At 39.6% G+C, this 19,931-nt stretch overlaps 1 protein-coding gene across 3 annotated transcripts in view; it reads right to left on the minus strand.

The window, feature by feature from the left end:
- The window catches only part of ATAD2B (ATPase family AAA domain containing 2B), a 157,156-nt gene extending 137,371 nt beyond the window's left edge, over positions 1-19,785 (minus strand). For 2 of the 3 annotated variants that reach the window (XM_078056034.1, XM_078056033.1), the window contains exon 1: positions 19,429-19,784. In XM_078056034.1, the coding sequence (XP_077912160.1) occupies positions 19,429-19,644 (216 nt within the window). In that variant the 5' untranslated portion in view covers positions 19,645-19,784. Of the gene's footprint in view, positions 1-19,428 lie in introns of all 3 variants that reach the window. The other variant, XR_013441620.1, reaches the window with a different exon arrangement.
- Between the last annotated feature and the right edge of the window lie 146 nt (positions 19,786-19,931).

The following is a 19,931-nucleotide window of genomic DNA, read 5'->3' on the forward strand; positions in this document are numbered from 1 at the left end:
GGTAGAGGAGGAAAAACTATTTAAGATGCAATTCAATCAGGGCGCCTGGGTGGCTCAGTTGTTAAGCGTCTGCCTGCGGCACAGGTCCTGATCCCAGAGTCCTGGGATCGAGCCCCGCATCGGGCTCCCTGCTCAGCGGGAAGCCTGTTTCTCCCTCTCCCACTCCCCCTGCTTGTGTTCCCTCTCTCGCCGTGTCTCTCTCTGTCAAATAAATAAATAAAATCTTTAAAAAAAAAAAAAGATGCAATTCAATCATGTAATAGTACTTTATCAATAAATATGCTTACTGTACTTAACAAATGAGTGCTTTTTTTAAAATGCACTATTTTGGGGCACCTGGGTGGCTCAGTCAGTTAAGTGACCCACTGGATTTCGGCTCAGGTCGTGATCCATTGTGGGATCAGGCTGCCTCAGGTTCTACACTCAGTAGGTTGTCTGCTTCTCTTTGTCTCCTCCTCTCCCGCTGCCCCCCCCCTCACTCTCCAGCTCTAAAATAATAAATCTTAAAATTGCACTAAATTTCACTTCCTCAGGCTCTTGCCTTCTCCAACCCCCACCCTTTAATGGAGTACATTAACGAGCCCAACATCACATGGCTAACGAATGGCTGACAGAACTAGAGAAAAAAAAAATTAGTTCCTGCCATTCCTAATATATAATAGTCCTCTTTATATTATCTCAAACACTCCACCTTAGAAATTTATAAAAATACTAAGGTTAAAGTGTGTCTTAAAGGTCATCCAACTCAACTACTCATCCAAGACTTGATTACTCTCTACATTTGTCATTCAAATGTGCTCCACCCCAGACTATCCAATCAGAAAACATTTTTTTATAAGATCCCCAGGTGATTCTTGTGCACATAATGTCTGAAAAGCATTATTATATAACGTACTCAATAAGCAGTCACTGAGGAAGCAATGGCATGTGTTCTAAACTAAGGCATGTTTGTGAATACAGACTGATACCTGTGAACTTCTTCACCAATTTAGACAGACCAGGCCAGCATTACTCCTCCTGATCAAATCCTATCACTCACCCTTCAAGACCCATATTTTCCAGGGTGCCTGGCTGGCTCAGTTGGTAAAATGTGCAATCCTTAATCTCAGGGTCGTGAGTTCAAGCCCCATAGTGAGCACTGAGCTTACTTAAAGAAAAAAAAAGAAAAAAGACCCATCTTTTCTTAAAATCTTACCTGAAGGATCTAATCTTATCTAAATTGACCTTTTTCCTCTACTAGCTGCAACTCTATTATACGTTTTTGGCACTTGATTATATTCTACTACAGTTACTACATAACTCTTTGACTATCAATTTAAATGAGTCTGTAGGATTTTTTTAAATATTTATTTAGGTAATCTCTACACCCAACATGGGATTCAAACTCACAACCTTGAGATCAAGAGTCGCATGCTCTTCCAACTGAGCCAGCCAGGTGCCCCAAGTTTGTAGGCTTATTTATTGATCATTCTCTCATATTGTACTAGCTTTTTTCAGTTCCATTCAAGGAGTGTCTCTCGAAGTGTTATTCACATACTACCTGAATCAGAAATCACCTGATTTCTCATTTAAAGAAACATAACCTGCTAAACTAGAATCTCTGGAGTTGGGATATTTTTAACAAGAGCCTCCAAATGATTCTTAGTACCCAAAAGTTTGAGGACTTCTAGCATATAATACAATTATGAGTCACATCATCCCAACTGCTCCACTATTCTGTTGTATTTTTCTTATTTTGGTAGGGTTTCAATTTGGACTTGACTCTATGACAGAGATCTCAAAGTAAGTAACACTACAAAAAGCTCCTTCCCTCCAAAGAAATCTAGGGATTTAAGTAAAGCAAATAACCAAAATGTAAATACATACAAATTAATTACTTCAGCACCATTTAATTAATGCCAAGCTTTAGGAAAGCTTTTACCTACAAACCTGTGTACTAACAGTTCTCCTTTAATAGGATGATCATAATGCTCAACTTTAACTTTTTCATCTTCAAAGCATTTTACTAGTTAATTATAACCTAACCCTCTGAGGGAAGGCGTTGCCAGTTTCAGAACAAAGATACTTAAGAGAGATTACGCAAGCTACCCACAGTCATTTAGCAATTTGTGTCAGAGTGATTACAATCCATGAGTAAGAAAGGCATCTCAGACTAGGGAATAATTTCATTTAACAAACATTTATTGAGGAGCCTACTGTGTACTTAAGACTTGGAGGACAATGGTAAAAAAGATTAGACCTAATTGAACTCAATACACAATCTACTGGGTTGACAGTCACAATGACAATATATGGCATATTACAGTAAGTACCATAAAAAGTACACAATTCTCTGAAAACAAAAACAAAAAACGGTAACTGCCAGTAGAGATGAACAAAGATATCATAAATGATGAGGACTTTATTTTGTAAAAACATAATAATGGAGCACAAAGAATGGTCAGAGGAACATGATTCAAAGATGAGATAACTTCCAAAAGAAGTGTAATAGTAATAGTTCCAAATGCCACAGAAAATAAAAGTACAATGAAAACATAAAGTCATTCCCACCTAAATGACTTTTTACTCTAAATTCTAACCTTAAAAATAGTTTAATTTTTCCAAGTAGCAAAAATCATTTTCTCCTTGAGTCTTAAAGTGCCTTAAGCCATCCTCATCAGCTACTACAAATACTAGCCACTATCCTACCACAAGTTTCATAAAGCCAGGCAAAAGAACTTGAGAATAACAAAGCAGAGAAGAATTTATGCTACTCTAATTTTTAGGGAAGACTTCCTGCCCAGATGAGAATTTGTCAGAAATCTAGAATCTGGGTTTTAATGTAAAGACAAAAAGGATATATCCAACTATAACATTAAAAAATGAGAAAATCAAGGAAATAAGTGAATTAGCCAACCATGAGATTAATCTGAGGCTTGATGATGGCCTCATGTAGAATTGTGGAAGTAGAAAATAAGAAACTGATTCCAGAAAGCAGAATAACTGAGAAATTAGTGACGCCGGCATTCAAATAAGCACAATAACTGCAGGTGTAGAAGTGGTTGTTATTTTTTAGTGGGTATGGAGGGGAAGCCAGGAGACAGATTTTAAAGGAAGAAGTGTAATGGTGAATTCTAATTTCAAAAGTTAGAATTCAAAAGAATTCTAGCCAGAAATGTAGGGAGACAGCTATCAGGCTGTGGGAAATGCAGCTCTGAGACAGAGTGAGGTGAGGACTAGAGATAGATATGACATGGGAATAGAAGGATCATAGGTAAGGGGCGTCTGGGTTGGTTAAGTGTCTGACTTCAGCCCAGGTCGTGATCTCAGGCTCCTGGGATCCAGCCCCAAGTGGGGCACCACATTCAGCAGGGAGTCTGCTTCTCTGTCTGCCTTTCCTCCCCCATGCGCTCCTGCATGCACTCTCTAATAAATAAAGTCTTTTTAAAATTTTTAAAAGACGGATCATAAGTAATACACAGAATGAAAAAACAGAAAGCAGAAGTAAAAATCTTAAAAAGGCCTACATTCAATCGAAGAGCAGACAGGATTTTGTATAAACTAGAGAAAAATATATAGCGTCTCACTAAAACAGGGAAGTGGAAGTTTGTTCCAAAACGACTAAATGGGAAAAAAGCTGATAAACCTGTGGATTGGTAATTAGGATGTCACTATAACTTCTGATAGGGCAAATTCTCCAAAACGCAGGATAGAAATCACTAGGGGAAGAACTGAGTGAGCAGTGAGAAAATACAGGTGATGACTACAGAGCTATTATAGGAAGTGTCAGTGTGAAGAAAGATGAGACAACAGTCTAAAGAGGTTACAAAGTCAAAAAAGCCAGGGAAGAATTCTTTTTTTTTCTTTTTTTTTTTAATGCCCCTTTATTTTTTTCTTAAACTCTACTCCCAACGTGGGGCTCTAACTCATGACCCCAAGATCAAGAGTCAGGTGCTCTATCAACTGAGCCAGCCAGGCACCCCAACTCTTGGTTTTGGCTCAGGTCGTGACCTCAGGGTCCTGAGATTGAGCCCTGCGTCTGGCTCTGTGCTCAGTGTGGAGTCTGCTTAAGATTCTCTCTCCCTCTCCCTCTGCCCCTCTCTCTCTCTCTCTCTTAAATAAATCTTTAAAAAAAAAAAAGATAAAAATAAAAACTAAAAGATGATATGGTTTCTTATAAATAGAAGGAACCACAGAAGAGAATAAAATCAAACTTTAGGGGTGCCTGGGTGGCTTAGTCGGTTAACTGTCTGCCTTCAGCTCAGGTCGTGATCCCAGAGTACTGGGATCAAGCCCCACGTTGCATCCGGCTCTGCTCAGCAGGGAGTCTGCTTCTCCCTCTGCCTCTCCCCCTGCTTGTGCTCTCTCTCTGTGCTCTCTCTCTCTCTGTCAAATAAATAAATAAAATCTTTTTTAAAAATAAATAAAATAAAACTTTAAAGAGTAAGATAACTGATGAGAAAAAGATCCTCAAAGAGACAAAAAATAAACAAAACAGAAACATTATCACCCAGGTTAGATCAAAAAGTATATGTGTACCATCAATCTTTTCCAGTTTCCTATATAACACAGTCCTTTTTTCTACCTTTTTTTTTTTTAAGATTTTATTTGACAGATAGTGACAGCAAGAACACAAGCAGGGGGAGTGGGAGAGGGAGAAGCAGGCTTCCCGCTGAGCAGGGAGCCCGATGCGGGGCTCGATCCCAGGATCCTGGGATCATGACCTAAGCCGAAGGCAGATGCTTAACGACTGAGCCACCCCAGCGCCCCTCTACCTTTCTTAAAAATAATTACTCCTGCTTTCATGAGAAAGCTTAGAAGAGCAATTTCTTTTTCTTTCAGCAGTTACCATGACTGCAGAAAACAAACCACACTGCTATTTATTTGCTTAGGGCCAGTGCTATTCCACAAAGTCCTAAAACTTTAGGCTCACAAAAGATCCTAAATTTTCCTCAAATATCCCAAGAGCAATGGCTTACTAGTTTAAGATTTCTAAACAAGAATGAATGTATGAAAGGATATACAAAGAGACAAAAATATATACAAGTGAGCTGAGGAACTGTAAAAAAAAAAAAAGTCTATTATAATTTAAGATACATTTTTCTTCATGGAAAATAATTTTTAATCTGAAAATAATACATTACTTAAAATAAGAAAGAGACATAGGTACAGAAAAATGCCACAGACTTAAATGTTGCACAGGACCAGTCTTATATATATAGCAGCACTACCACTGTAATTAAAAACTACTATTCACCTCATAAGACTGTTCAGAAAACCAGGTGAGGTAATCAGAAAACCAGGTGAGGTAGTAGAAGTAACAAATATTACACCTACAGCCTGACAGTGGATATAGTCTCAAGTAAGGGCACTTGCTTGACTTTGTAGGATTAGTATAACTCTATAATCTTATTAAATTCTCTTTAGTGAATTCATTCGTTTCACAAACAAAATTTATTAAGCACCTATTATTGTGTTAGATACTAAAGATACTTGATGACAAGATAGTCTCTGCTCTTCAAGAAAGTTAAAGCCTAACTCCTTAATTCAGCCAGTAAAAGGTATATAAAAACTTAATAGTTCTGAGTATTGGGGAGTGGGATGCATATTGATTTAACCTGTTTAGAGAACAATCTGGAAAAACCCATAAAAATTTAAAATACATATGCCTTTGACCCACTAATTCCACTTCACCTATTAAAAAAAATAAAGGCCGGGGCGCCTGGGTGGCTCAGTCGTTAAGAGTCTGGCTTCGGCTCAGGTCATGATCCCAGGGTCCTGGGATCCAGCCCCACATCGGGCTCCCTGCTCAGAGGGAAGCCTGCTTCTCCCTCTCCCACTCCCTCTGCTTGTGTTCCCTCTCTCCCTGTGTCTCTCTCTGGCAAATAAAATCTTTTAAAAAAATAAATAAAATATTTTGTCAAAGAGCTAAGACCAAGAGTCTTGCATATTCCTTTATCTTCAGTGTCTTATCTGGTACACAGAGTTACTCAATTAACGATATTAAAGAATTTTAAAACAAAATTTCCTGGGGCACCTGGCTGGTTCAGTCAGGAGAGCATGCAACTCGAGCTCAGGGTCGTGAATTCAAGTCCAAAGTTGGGTGTAGAGATTACTTAGAAACAAAAGAAAGGAAAAGAAAAGAAAGAAAATTTCCATTTTCAATTGAACTGCTGCTTCTAAATAATTGTATGCTCAGCTGGTGCAGCCACTCTGGAAAACAGTATGGAGGTTCCTCAAAAAGTTGAAAATAGAGCTACCCTACAATCCAGCAACTGTACTACTGGGTATTTACCACAAAGACACAAATGTAGTGATCCGAAGGGGCACCTGCACTCCAGTGTTTACAGCAGCAATGTCCACAATAGACAAACTATGGAAAGAGCCCAAAGTCCATTGACAGATGAATGGATAAAAATGTAGTACACACACACACACACACACACACACACACACACACACACACACAATGGAGTATTACACAGCCATCAAAAAAAATGAAATCTTGCCATTTACAACAACATGGATAGAACTAGAGGGTATTATGCTAAGCAAAGTAAGTCAATCAGAGAAAGACAACTATCATATGATCTCACTGATATGTGGAATTTAAGAAACAAGCAGAGTACCATAGGGGAAGAGAGGAAAAAATGAAAAAAGATGAAACCAGAGAGAGAGAGACGAACCCTAAGAGACTCTTAATCATAGGAAACAAAATGAGGGTTGCTGGAGGGGAGGAGTGGAGGGATGGGGTAATTGGGTGATGGACACTGGGGAGGGTATGTGTTATAATGAGCACTGGGTATTATATAAGACTGACGAAACACAGACCTGTACCCCTGAAACAAATAATACATTATATGTTAACTAATTGAATTTAAATAAATTTTTTTAAAAAACAGAAAACAAAACAAAACAAAAACAAAAACCTTCCAGGGAAGTTTCAGAGGAGGGCCCAAGAGCTGGATGCTCCAAAACGTGCCACTCTGGCATATTATTTTAAATAAAAGTTACTTAAGAAACCAATCAGGGCGCCTGGGTAGCTCAGTCAGTTAAGCGTCTGCCTTTGGCTCAAGTGGTGGTCCCAGGGTTCTGGGATCGAGCCCAGCATAGGGCTCCCTGCTCAGCGGGAAGCCTGCTCCTCCCTCTGCCACTCCCCCTGCTTGTGTTCCCTCTCTCGCTGTGTCTCTCTCTGTCAAATAGATAAAATCTTAAAAAAATAAAAATAAAGTAAAATAAAATAATTGTATGCTCTTGAGCAACTAACACTTCCCCTCAATTCTTCCATCTAATAAATTTGGAAACCGAATTAGAATAGTAAAAACTAAAATATGAAAATTAAATTAAAATTCTAAATTTTAAAGTATTTTTAAATTTTTAACAAAGAGTCCACCCACCAGCTCATGAATTTATGCTGCCATCTCATTTGTGCACATCTGTTAATGAAGCTCCTCCTGTTTCTACACAAACTTTTTAAATTTTTATAATGTGTCCTTGATTAAAAAAGAAGTATAGCTCTGCAATGGGGTTTGCTTTTTTAAAAGTAACTTCCTTTAATTTGCACAATCATGTACACAACCATAACACATATCCTGAGTGTGAACACTGGAGTATACTCTAGTTAAAGGGTCTTAACAAGCTGTAAAGGAAATGAACTTTTATCAAGCAACTGCAATGCTTTATCCCAAGAAATGGGCCACTTAACACATGGACACCAAAATAGTCAATGGGAGTCAGCCACAAGAAGGACCAAGTAGCTCAAGTAACTGAAAGTTTGTTTACTCAAGTAACTGTCAGTAAATTTCTCCAGTAGGCCATCCAAAGTGCTTAAAAACAGTTTGCTTAATTATCAATTTAGGGACAATATTTTTCTAGGTGCCAACATCTGAATAATATGAGTCCCAGAAGTAATATTTGAAGAAATGATAATTTTAAATTATCACTAAGAAATAATAAACTGAGGCAACTGGCTGGCTCAGTCAGAAGAGCATGAACTCATGATCTCACAGTCATGAGTTCAAGCTTTAGGTGTAGAGATTACTTAAAAATAATAAAATAAAATAAAATAAAATAGAAATGATAAATTGACCACAATCTTAAAAAGATGAAAAACCACAGACTAAAAGAGCTAAGATTGCCAAAAAAGGGTAAAGGAAAAACCCATGCCTAAAATTAGCAAAATGTATGCACAAAGACAAAAAAAAATCTATAAGCTTCAAAAGAGAAAGAACACCTACAAAAGAATCAGACCAACATCAAACTTCAAGAGTAACACTAGACACAAGATAACAATAAAGTAATATTCTTTAAGTATTAAACCTAGAATTTTGTATTCAGCCAACTTTTTTACTTAAATGAAAGAGCATAATGAAAATATCTTCAGCCACATAATGCCACAGAAAGTTTGTCAGAAAAAGTCCCAAACTGAAAATATTCTTGGAGGAAGTATTCACAAAGAAGAGAAATAAAAGATGATAATATGAAATATAAAAAGATAATCAAATTGATACCTTAGAAAAATTTATTCCTACTGGAAAAAACTAAAAATTAAAGAAAAAGACAAAGTACTTATATCCATAAAAAAGTCAGAACTAAAATTCTAGACAATACAGCACAGATAGGAAGGTAGAACATTATAAAAGTATGTTAAACAGTATGTAGTTAGAAAGAATAGGGGCAAAAAAAAAAATAAAAAAATAAAAAAAAAAAAGAAAGAATAGGGGCACCTGGGTGGCTCAGTAGGTTAAGGGTCCGTCTCTTGATTTCAGCTCAGGTCATGATCTCAGGGTCGTAAGATCAAGCCCGGCAACAAGCCCCCCACACCCACACCTCCAACCCACCCCCACACCCCCACCCTCCACCCCACCCACCCCTCCAGGCTACCCCCCAACCCCCCAGCCCCCCTGGAGACCCACGCTGGGCTCACTGGGTGCTAGGTGTGGAGCCTGCTTTAAAGTTTTATGACACTGAGATCAAGCCCCCAGGCGAGCTCTGTGCTGGGAGTGGAGCTGGCTTAAGATGCTCTCTCCCTCCCCCGCCCATTCTCTCTCTCTCCCACTCTTAAATAAATAAATAAATAAAATAAGATACAATAAAATAAAATAATAAAACAAAATCAGAAGGTTCATAAATATGACCTACTAGATACTGTAACACTGCATCCCCACTTGCAAAATCCACACTCAAGTGTACACATTTACCAAAACTAACCATAAATAAGGTGACAAAAATAAATCAGAACAAATTTCAAAAGACTGAAATCATATGGAGTATGTCTCCTGAACATAGTGGTATGAAACTAGAAGTGATTAACAAAAAGATAATTAGAAAATACATGTCCACTGTTTGAAAAAGTAAACAATATACTTCTTGACAATCATTGAATTAAGAATAAAGCAGGAAAGAAATTAGAAACAATTCTAAAATAAAAAGTTTCTTTAAAAAGATATATAGAGGGGCGCCTGGGTGGCTCAGTCAGTTAAGCGGCTGCCTTCAGCTCAGGTCATGATCCCGGAGTCCTGGGATCGAGTCCCACATCGGGCTCCTTGCTCAGCAGGGAGCCTGCTTCTCCCCTGCCTGCCATTCCCCCTGCTTGTGCTTGCTCTCTGTCTCTCTCTCTCACTTTCTCTGTGTCAAATAAATAAATAAAATCTTTTTAAAAAAATAAAAATAGAGAGAGAGGGGGGCTCCTGGGTGGCTGAGTCGGCTGGGCATCTGCCTTCGGCTCTGGTCGTGATCTCGGGATCCTGGGATCGAGCCCCGCATCCGGGCTCCTTGATCAGCGGGGAGTCTGCTTCTTCCTCTCCCTCTGCCACTCCCTCTGTGTTCTCTCTCACTCACTTTCTCTCTCAAATAAATAAATCTTAAAAAGAAAATTAAAAAATAAAATAAAATAAAAATAAAAATACATAGAGGGATGCCTGGGTGGCTCAGGCGGTTAAGCATCTGCCTGCAGCTCAGGTCATGGTCCCAGCGACCTGGGATGGAGTCCCGCACTGGGCTCCTTACTTAGCGGGGAGCCTGCTTCTCCCTCTGCTGCTCACGCACACGCTCTATCTCTCTCCCTCTCTGACAAATAAAATTTTTAAAAAAATAAAGCTTTAAAAATAAATAAATATATGGGGGTGGGGGGGGCTCCTGGCTGGCTCACTCAGTAGAGCATGCAACTCTTGATTCTGGAGTGATTAGTTCAAGCCCCAGGTTGGGTATAGAACTTACTTTAAAAAAATTAAATTAAACTAAACTAAAATAAAATACACAGACATATATATACAACAGGAAGATTTGAACAACAAAAAAATTAGGTAAAATCCTAACATGAGACAAGAGAGGCCACCTGGGTGGCTCAGGGGTTAAGTATCTGCCTTCAGCTCAGGTCATGATCCCAGAGTCCTGGGATAGAGTCCTGCATCAGACTCCCAGCTCAGCAGGGAGTCTGCTTCTCCCTCTGTCCCTCAGACCCCCACTGGTGCTTGCCCGCATGTGTGCACTTTCTCTCTCTCTTGCAAAAATAAATAAATAAAATCTTTAAAAAAAGACAAGAGATTTAAGTATCGAGTAATCAATAAATCCACACTATAGTATTTCCATCTCCTAATGTTTTCCATCATATATATTTTTCTACACCAAATAAAAAAATATACATTTTTCTCAAGCATACAAAACACTCACCAAAACTGACAGTATATTAGGTCACAAGGAAAGCATCAAATTCCACAAGAGAAATATACAAACTAGATTATGTGAGTGATGTTCCTTGCTCTTGGATTTATTATGAAGGTGTCAATTCTCTGAAAATTAATCTAGGAATCCAAATACTCTGCCATTCTCGCTGCAGCAGTATATATATCAAATACTTGCCCAATCAAAATTCTAGCTGGATCTTTTGAGGAATTCCATAATCTTAACTGGAAATGTATATGTAAAGAATGAAGATCCTTGAAAATCTAAGTCAACTTTGAAAAAAAACAAAAAGGAGGAACTTGTTTTTTTAGGATATTAATATATTTATAAACCACAGTCATGAAAACCGTATGGTACTGCCACAAGAACAAACAGGCCAACAAAAAAGAATAGAGAGATCAGAGCAGAACATATACAGAAACTTGGCACATTATCAAGTGGCAGTACAAAGGACAGGTTGTCTAGAATAAAATAAATCAAAGATCTAAATAGGAAAAATTATTATGTGTGAAAAGGGTCATAATGTAAACATTATCCCTTACTATGGGACAAGAAGATTAAAAGCCACTGAAAACAAGAAAAATTAACAACTTCAGTAGAAAACAGAAAAATGGGCAAAAATATTAACAGCATCTAGAGATAAATCAAAGAAATTACTATGGACATAAAGAGTTGTTCATAAAAGTAGTAACCAAAGAAAAGCAATTAGGGCGCCTGGGTGGCTCAGTCGTTAAGCGTCTGCCTTCGGCTCAGGTCATGATCCCGGGGTCCTGGGATCGAGTCCCACATCGGGCTCCCTGCTCTGCGGGAAGCCTGCTTCTCCCTCTCCCACTCCCCCTGCTTGTGTTCCTGCTCTCGCTATGTCTCTCTCTGTCAAGAAAATAAATAAAATCTTTAAAAAAAAAAAAAAAAAGAAAAGCAATTAAAAAGCCAGGTACTAACTAATGATGTACTATATATTGGCTAATTGAACATAATAAAAAATAATAAATAAAAATTCCATAAGAATCCTAAAAAAGAAAAAAGAAAAAAAAAAAGCTAGGTATTCCCAAATACTGGCAGGTGTCTGGGGATATAGGAACCCCTATAAACTACTCCTAGAAGCAGAGACCAGAGCAGCAAATGTGAAGTAATATTTAAGTACATGTATACTCTGTTCCACTCCTGGGTATCTCAAAGAAATTCCTATACCAAGTCCTCAAGGGACATTGCATGAGGATGTTAGCTGCAGCATATAACATAAAAAGACTGCAATGCACAATTCCAGTGGGTGCCATTCACACAGACTGCAGTGTGAATGGTGCCTCCTTGACTTTTTGCAACATGGCAGTCCTGTAACAGTGAACCAAAGAGACAAAAATGCTTGCCCACAATGCACTTACTTTTTTTTTTTTTTTTAAGATTTTATTTATTTATTTGACAGAGAGACACAGCGAGAGAGGGAACACAAGCAGGGGGAGGGGGAGAGGGAGAAGCAGGCTTCCCGCGGAGCAGGGAGCCCGATGCGGGGCTCGATCCCAGGACCCTGGGATCATGACCTGAGCCGAAGGCAGACGCTTAACGACTGAGCCACCCAGGCGCCCCGCACTTACATTTTAATGCAGTAGTACTTCATAAGTATTTATTGATTGAATGAAAGAACAAAGGAATAAGCAAGCCTCACCACCAAAGTTAGGTTGAATTTTCTCCAAGGTCCTGTCTAGCAAGATCAGAGAACATATCATTTATTTTATTTATTTGTCTGAGAGAGAGAGCACGCACATACAAGCAAGGGGAGCGGCAGGCAGAGGGAGAAGCAGACTCCCTGCTGAGCAAGGAGCCCGATGCGGAACTCGATCCCAGGACCCTGGGATCATGACCTGAGCTGAAGGCAGCCGCTTAACCAACTGAGCCACCCAGGCGTCCCCAGAAAACGTATCATTTTATGGGGATGTGAAGCACCACTGGTCCAGAGATTCTGATTTGGGTCCTAGAATACAGACACAAACGAATAATGCTAAACATGTTAAATTCACTAGTATGTATCTTCATTTATAAGTATGCTATATAATCTCTTTTCAAGAGGTTTAAAACATGACACATTTTTTCAAATGGAAAACACTTATCTACCCCTCAAATAAACAGATTCTCAGAGCATAAAAGAAAACATACACATTGATAAATATCGCCAAGCAGAGGGGAAAGATGGCAGCACAATATACCTCTACTGTAGACCACAATGCCCCAGACTTACTCTCTTTATAGGGATTTTTTTTCCCCCAAGTCATCTTTACAATACTGCAAAATGATCTCTCCACAACATGTCTGTTCCTTTTCCTACACCCACACCATGAAATAAGGCAGCAAACAATTACTGAAAAATCGCTATCCAGTATTTCATATCCCTTTAGGCCACTATTCCCTCTTTTAGTCCTAATACAATCTAAGACACAACTCCAGATAGTCTAGTAAAAATCTGTCTATACACAGTATGTAGAGAATTTCTTGACTGTACAACAGCTGCCTTCTTTGCTTTTCCAGATATTTGTAGAAACTACTGATTGAACAGCATCAAAGAGTAGTGATAAATACAGATGAGACAGTAAGATACACAAGTGGAGAAAACAGAACTAGATTTAAATATTAAATCCACTTATTACCTACTTGATATTACGTATTACCTACTACTTATTACCTATTTGGTCTTCTACAGGCCATTTAACCTCTTTGACAATTCATTTCTTCAACTGTAAAATGGAAGTACCATCACCTGCCTTACAGGGTTGCTGGGATTAAATGAGACAGCATTAAACACCTGGCATGAAATGCTAAATAAACCTTGTTTACTCCTCTCCTTATTATGCTACCACCAATGGGCAGAAGAGCAAAATGCAACAAGTAAATACAGCTAAAGTAAAGATTGCCAACATGAAAATAATTTAAAATGAGGCATACTTGGGACACCTGGGTGGCTCAGTCTGTTAAGCGTCTGCCTTCAGCTCATGATCCCAGGGTCCTGGGATTGAGTCCCGCATCGGTTCCTTGCTCAGCAGGGAGCCTGCTTCTCCCTTTCCCTGCCACTCCCCCTGCTTCTGCACTCTCTCTCTGACAAATAAAATCTTTAAAAAAAAAAAAATAGTAGACATAGTTTTAAAAAAAATAAATAAAATGAAGCATACTTTCCATTCATTCATTCAAAAATTATTTACTGAGCACTATGTTTGGCAGGCAATATTGTAGGCACTCAGGATATAGCTGTAAATATGACAATCTGTCTTTAAAGAACATCAAATATTTCCACTCAAAACACTGAATAAAGGAATAGAACTCATCCCATTGATTAACTGTGTCATTCATTTAGTCCCTACTTGAATTGACTTGTCTTATTTGTAATTTCTTATATGCATACAATGTGTATACTTACACCCCTAAAAGTAGGGGCTGTGTTTTTTTTAATCTTCTATTCTCAAACACCAATTATCCTTATTTTCACAAAATAATTAGCTCCTTAACACGCTATTCATTAACAGAAATTTATTAAGCATCTTCTATGTGTCAGATGCTGCACTAGGCCCTAGGCATACAGCAACTGAGGGAAAATAAGATACAGTGCCTACCTCGTGAAGCTTACAGGCTATTCTAATAGAAAAGTCTAGGGTAGAATTTCTTTTTAAGTAAGCTCTACCCCCAACATGGGGCTTGAACTCATGACCCTGAAATCAAGAGTCTCATGCTCTCCCAAGTACGCCAGCCAGGTACCCCCAAGGGAAAAAAACTTAACCAAAGGTATATATCCTACCCCCAGATAAAACTAGAATAACAATCTAAAAATGGGGGAAAAAATCATACAAAATACTTACAGTTCAAAAGCATCTGAAGTTTAGAATCTTAAAGCACATACTCAAAGTATCTAATAAATACAAATTACAGCCTAGTAACTGTAATTTAGAATTTAGATGTCTTTTCCTGCTTCTCCCTCTGCCTGCCACTCTCCCACTAGTGCGCTCTCTCTGACAAATAAATAAAATCTTTAAAAAAAAAAAAGATTTTATTTATTTGAGAGGAGAGAGAATGAGCAGGGAGAGGGAGAAGCAGGCCCCTGCTCAGGGAGCCCAATGCGGGGTTCAATCCCAGGACCCCGGGATCATGACCTGAGCCGAAGGCAGACAGACGCGTAACTAACTGGGCCACCCACCCAGGTACCGCTTTAGATGTCTTTTCTATCATTTGATACACATACAACGTACCTCTCTAAAACTGTCTAGCTTATATTTAAATACATTTTTTTAAAAAGATTTTATTTATTTATTTTGACAGAGAGAGAGAGAGACAGCGAGAGAGGGAACACAAGCAGGGGGGGTGGGAGAGAGAGAGAAGCAGGCTTCCCGCTGAGCAGAGAGCCCGACATGGGGCTCGGGGCTCGATACCAGGACCCTGGGATCATGACCCAAGCCGAAGGCAGACGCTTAACGACTGAGCCACCCAAGCGCCCCAATACTTACAACATTTTATGTATGGTTTTCCCCCCTAACTTTGTACTTTCATATAAGTTTTTATCCAAAAATCTCAAATGCCTTTTACTCAATAAGTCATTTTTCACAAAATCCTCCCACACCAGAGAGGCATAATATAAAATATTCCCAATAAAAGACCAAAACCCAAATATCAAATCAACTCAGTAGTGCACACAAATGAAATTTCATTGTGTATGTCTGAAAAGAAATGCCAAATATACAATTCAAAGTAGTACAGCACTTTTCTGAAGTGGATCCTTGAAGGAACAGGATCACTCCCCCTTCAGGTGAAGCCACTGGTTTGGTCCTTAGTTCTCCTAACAAGTAGTAATCCTATCACCTGTCCAGCTGGTTTCCAGAGGCTATAGGTTTATCTATACTTAGGTATTTAGGACCTAACAAAGAATGAATGGTTACAAAGACTACTTGCCAGAAAAATGATTTAAGGAATTAATTAACAAGCATTCACTTCTACAGGTGTTTTAAGTTTCATCTATGGCCTTAAAAACTGCAAGTCTGAATATCTAGACTACAGAAATGGCCAGTAATTAAATTTTTTAAAGTTGCATTTTCAGCTGGCTACCACAGATAATCCTATAAACTCCATAGCTGCTTTGGTTCCAAACTGTGACAGGGGACATTATTTAACACATTACTCAAGACCTTGATACATATAAGGAAAAACTTGCTCTACTCTGAAGGACTTCTGTTTTTCCCTACTCATCTGAGAGTTATATACATTATTACATTTTGCTCTCAGACTTCTTTTCCATGTTTAACCATCAACTTCTGCCACTCTGCTTGTATTATGTTGGTAAATGCATGGGTGTTGGAAAAGAGTAAGTACAAGGTATAAAAGAGCATATTAAGGGGCACCTAGGTGGCTCAGTTGGTTAAGGGTCCGCCTTCGGCTCAGGTCATGATCCCAGGGTCCTGGGATTGAGTCCCGCATCTGGCTCCTTGCTCAGCCGGGAGTCTGCTTCTCCCTCTCCCTCCCCCTGCTCCTTCTCTCTCTCTCTCTCTCTCTCTCTCTCTCTCTCTCACTCGCTCTCTCTCAAATAAATAAAATCTCTAAAAATAAATAGAGCATATTAAAGGACCCAGAGATTTTTTTAATGAAATTAAGATAAAGCAAGTTTACCTCTAAAGTTATTCAAAGTATTTTGACCCTCTCGACTTAGATGTGGACTCAAAATGTACTATGTAACCTTCCCCAAGAGCACAAAAAGCTAGTGATGAAGCCAAAATCAAACAGGCCTAACAGAAGTAAAAAAAGAGCTGAAATATTTTTCAAAAACTGCTTTCCAATTCTGTGAATATATTAGTTTGCTGAGAGTGACTCTTTGGTGGAGCAAATAAATGCTAGTTACTGATCATATTAACTGACCTAAAAGAGGTCAAACTTTATACCTACTAAACAAACAAAAAAAGCCAGTTATCAGAGTAATTACAACTAACTACCTAAGTCAGGTTGACATTTAAAAAGTGTGGGCACGGGGCGCCTGAGTGGCTCAGTCAGTTAAGCATCTGCCTTCGGCTCAGGTCATAATCCCAGGATCCTGGGATCAAGCCCCGCATCGGGCTCCCTGCTCACCGGGAAGCCTGCTTCTCCCTCTCCCTCTGCCCGTCCCCCTGCTTGTGGCCTCTCTCTCTCAAATAAATAAATAAAATCTTTAAAAAATAATAAAATAAAAAGTGTGGGTACAAGAAAATCATTGCAATAACCTACAGAATGTATCATATGTTTATTTCCCAATTCTACACATACTTGGGGAAAAGGCAAAATTACAGGCACAGCTCATGGTCCTATGGCTTTTTAAAGCAAATGAAATAACTCTAAACACAGCACATGAAATCTAAAAAGCATCCCGGGAGGTTGAGGGTAATACGGAGAGAAATCAGCATCAAGTGTAAAGTGAAGAACATAACAAAAGAAAAAAAAGGAGGACCTCCTCAATGATGTATCTTATAAAGAGGAATACATTTCTTCCTACAAAAATAAGAGTCTCCTAAAGCAACAGCACGAACAACCCCATTTTCCAACAAATAAGTCATTACAGACAGTAGCAAATGCCTAAAACTCCGAAGACACAGAGGGTGCCTATTTAAATACATGGGAAAGAATACTAAATTCTTGTAATTGATAAAACGAACTTGAGAGGAAGACCTTACCAGACTCAAATCAACCCACTTTAGAAATATATACAAAGAAATATACAGAAATTGCTTCATAAATATATATAGCCCATAAACAAATTCAGGATTATAACTTATCCTCTTTTAAAGGACCAGTCATAGGATTAGTAAATTTCTTAAATTTCTCAGAGAAAGCCATTAGATCATTCTATCATCTACTACAGACGGAAGATAAGTCTTAAAAGTGAGAAACAAATATTTTAAAGTAAATCTTCATTAGCCTGTTATTTATGGCCTTTTAAAACATTTTAAAGGGATCCTTGAAACAAAGTTTCATTAGCATCCTTCTAGAAAAAGCTCTAATATCTTTCATTCCTCCAGCAATTTAAAAGCTACCAAACGTTCATTTCTACATTAGATTATTGATTCCTTGCCTTTTAACATCTCCATAACAGCTTCTTGACAAATTACTTCACCTTATTCCTTAGGGGGTAAGGACAGCATGATATCCGTGAATTCAAAAATGGGACCACAAACTGATCAGTGACAGATGAGCTAATTGCTTCAGATGAATTAGACACTGCTCTAGCTAGCCATTCATACCACTATACTACAATTAAATGCTTACACTCTAAACATTTTATTTGTACTTAGGTGTAGAAGACAGACCTTTCTTAAATTTATTTCTATTTTAAAATATATGTTAGCTTCAGAAAGTCAATAAGCCTGTACACATTGGGAATAATTTCTACAAAAAGCCAAGTTTTCAGAATAATTATTCTAAATAGTTTGCACAACTTTCAGATTTAGCTTTCTTATTTCATCCTAAACTCTGTTAGCCCCAAAATAGTCTACTAACAAGACAATTTTTTAAAATATTTTCCAGACTTTTAGCAAAATAAAAGCCAAATATATTTTCAAAGATACAATAAATATATTTCAGAATAGTACAGTAAAATATATGATGTATTTGCATCAGTTCATTCTGATTAGTGTCTAAACAATAGGAGATACAGAGAAAAAGCACACACAAACCGTAATCTTGTAGACCCCATAGAAAATAAAATATTGCTTCCCTCTCACAATAAATGGTGTGAAATCAAAGGAGCATTTTAAATGAATAACAATTTCCAGCCAAATTACTCTTAGTAAATTAGCCTCTTGCTAGACAGAAGCAATACTCTTTTCTGAATTCATAACCAATCTCGTAACACAAACTTTTATCAATTCCCTTAAAGTGACAAAACAAGTGCTAGCTTAGAGTTTTATAATAAATTTCAAGTTCTTTCAACAACTTTCTAAAAAAACTATAATCACCAGCCTTCTTCAAATGTCACGTTTGCAATAGTGTGACGATGGTGTTAATTCCCCTTTTATAAACTATTCCCATAACAAAAATGCAGACATCCAAGAAACCATACAATTTGAAGATAGTGTGTACAATCCAAAACATTCGACATGCCCCTTTTGTGACTTGAAAGCTCTACTAGAAAGCTCTACTAGGTCCCTACTAGAACCTTGGTTAGCTAGCTGGTTGATTCCCCAGCTACAAAATCATGCTTGATCTCTCCTGCCTGGAGAAGCGATAGCGTTGATTTTGTTTTTTAAAGTTGGTGTCAGAGCAGCTACAAACTTTTTTCAGCATCCCTGCCTGGCTGCCAACTGGAGCTCTCCGTTCACTTCCTCACCAACTTGAACCACCCCCAAACAGTTTGAGAGTAAGCTGGAGTTAAGACACCGGCAGGAGCTGACACACTTACAAGAAGGGTTTGACACCGCAGAAAACTTTCATTTCTCTCCTCCAGCCCTTCCACCCGGGGACTCCGGCCCTCCGCTCTTGCTCCCCTAGAATTCCCCTCTAAGGCAGGGTAAGGACACGGAAAGCATGTCCCCGAAAAGACCCCCCAGAACCCTCTCCCCCAGACTCCAGTCCTGTTCTTTACACAAAAGAGCCGGACCAGCAAAGCTGTCGCAGCCCTGCCTAGCCGGGTGCCATCCTTCACCGCACCGGCGGACCCGGTCTCCAGCCTCCCGAGCGGTCTCCACTGGAGGCTTCCTGCCCTAACCCGGCCAGACAAAGCCCCGGCGGCCGGGCCGGCACTCGCAAGCCTCCGGACTCGGGCCGCGGCGCTCTTACCCGGGCCTCTTCCAGAGCGACGCCGGCGCCACCGCTTCCCCCGGCCTTGGCGCCGGGGCAGCTGGCAGCGCGGGTCTTGGAGGAGCGGGTCCGAGAGGAGATGAAATGGCTGCTGCCTCCGGTCGCCCCAGGCTCCGCTCCGGCCCCAGGCCCAGGCCCGGGCCCAGGCGACTTGGACCCGAGAAGACGCAGAGAGCTCTTCCGGGTGTTCACCATGGTCCAGCCAGGAGGACGAGGTCCACACCGCGCCCGCCGCGCCCGGGAGAGCCAAGGAAGGCCGGCCCGCCGGTCGGGCAGTCAGGGCCAGTGGAGCCGGGCCGGGAGAGACGAGCCGACCCGGACTCTGCGGAGCGTAGACGAGGACAGGCGAGAGTAGGGCACAAGAAGAGAAGTAGGCGTGAGAAGGCAGAAAGCGGGAAGCGGGAGCGATGCTCCAAGCCGACAGCTCAGACCCTCCACCGGCTTCGCCCTCCTCAGCGGGAGCCGAGCGGAGCCGCCATTTC

Source organism: Halichoerus grypus, chromosome 10 (genome assembly GCF_964656455.1).
Source record: "Halichoerus grypus chromosome 10, mHalGry1.hap1.1, whole genome shotgun sequence".
Classification (NCBI taxonomy): Eukaryota; Metazoa; Chordata; class Mammalia; order Carnivora; family Phocidae; genus Halichoerus; species Halichoerus grypus.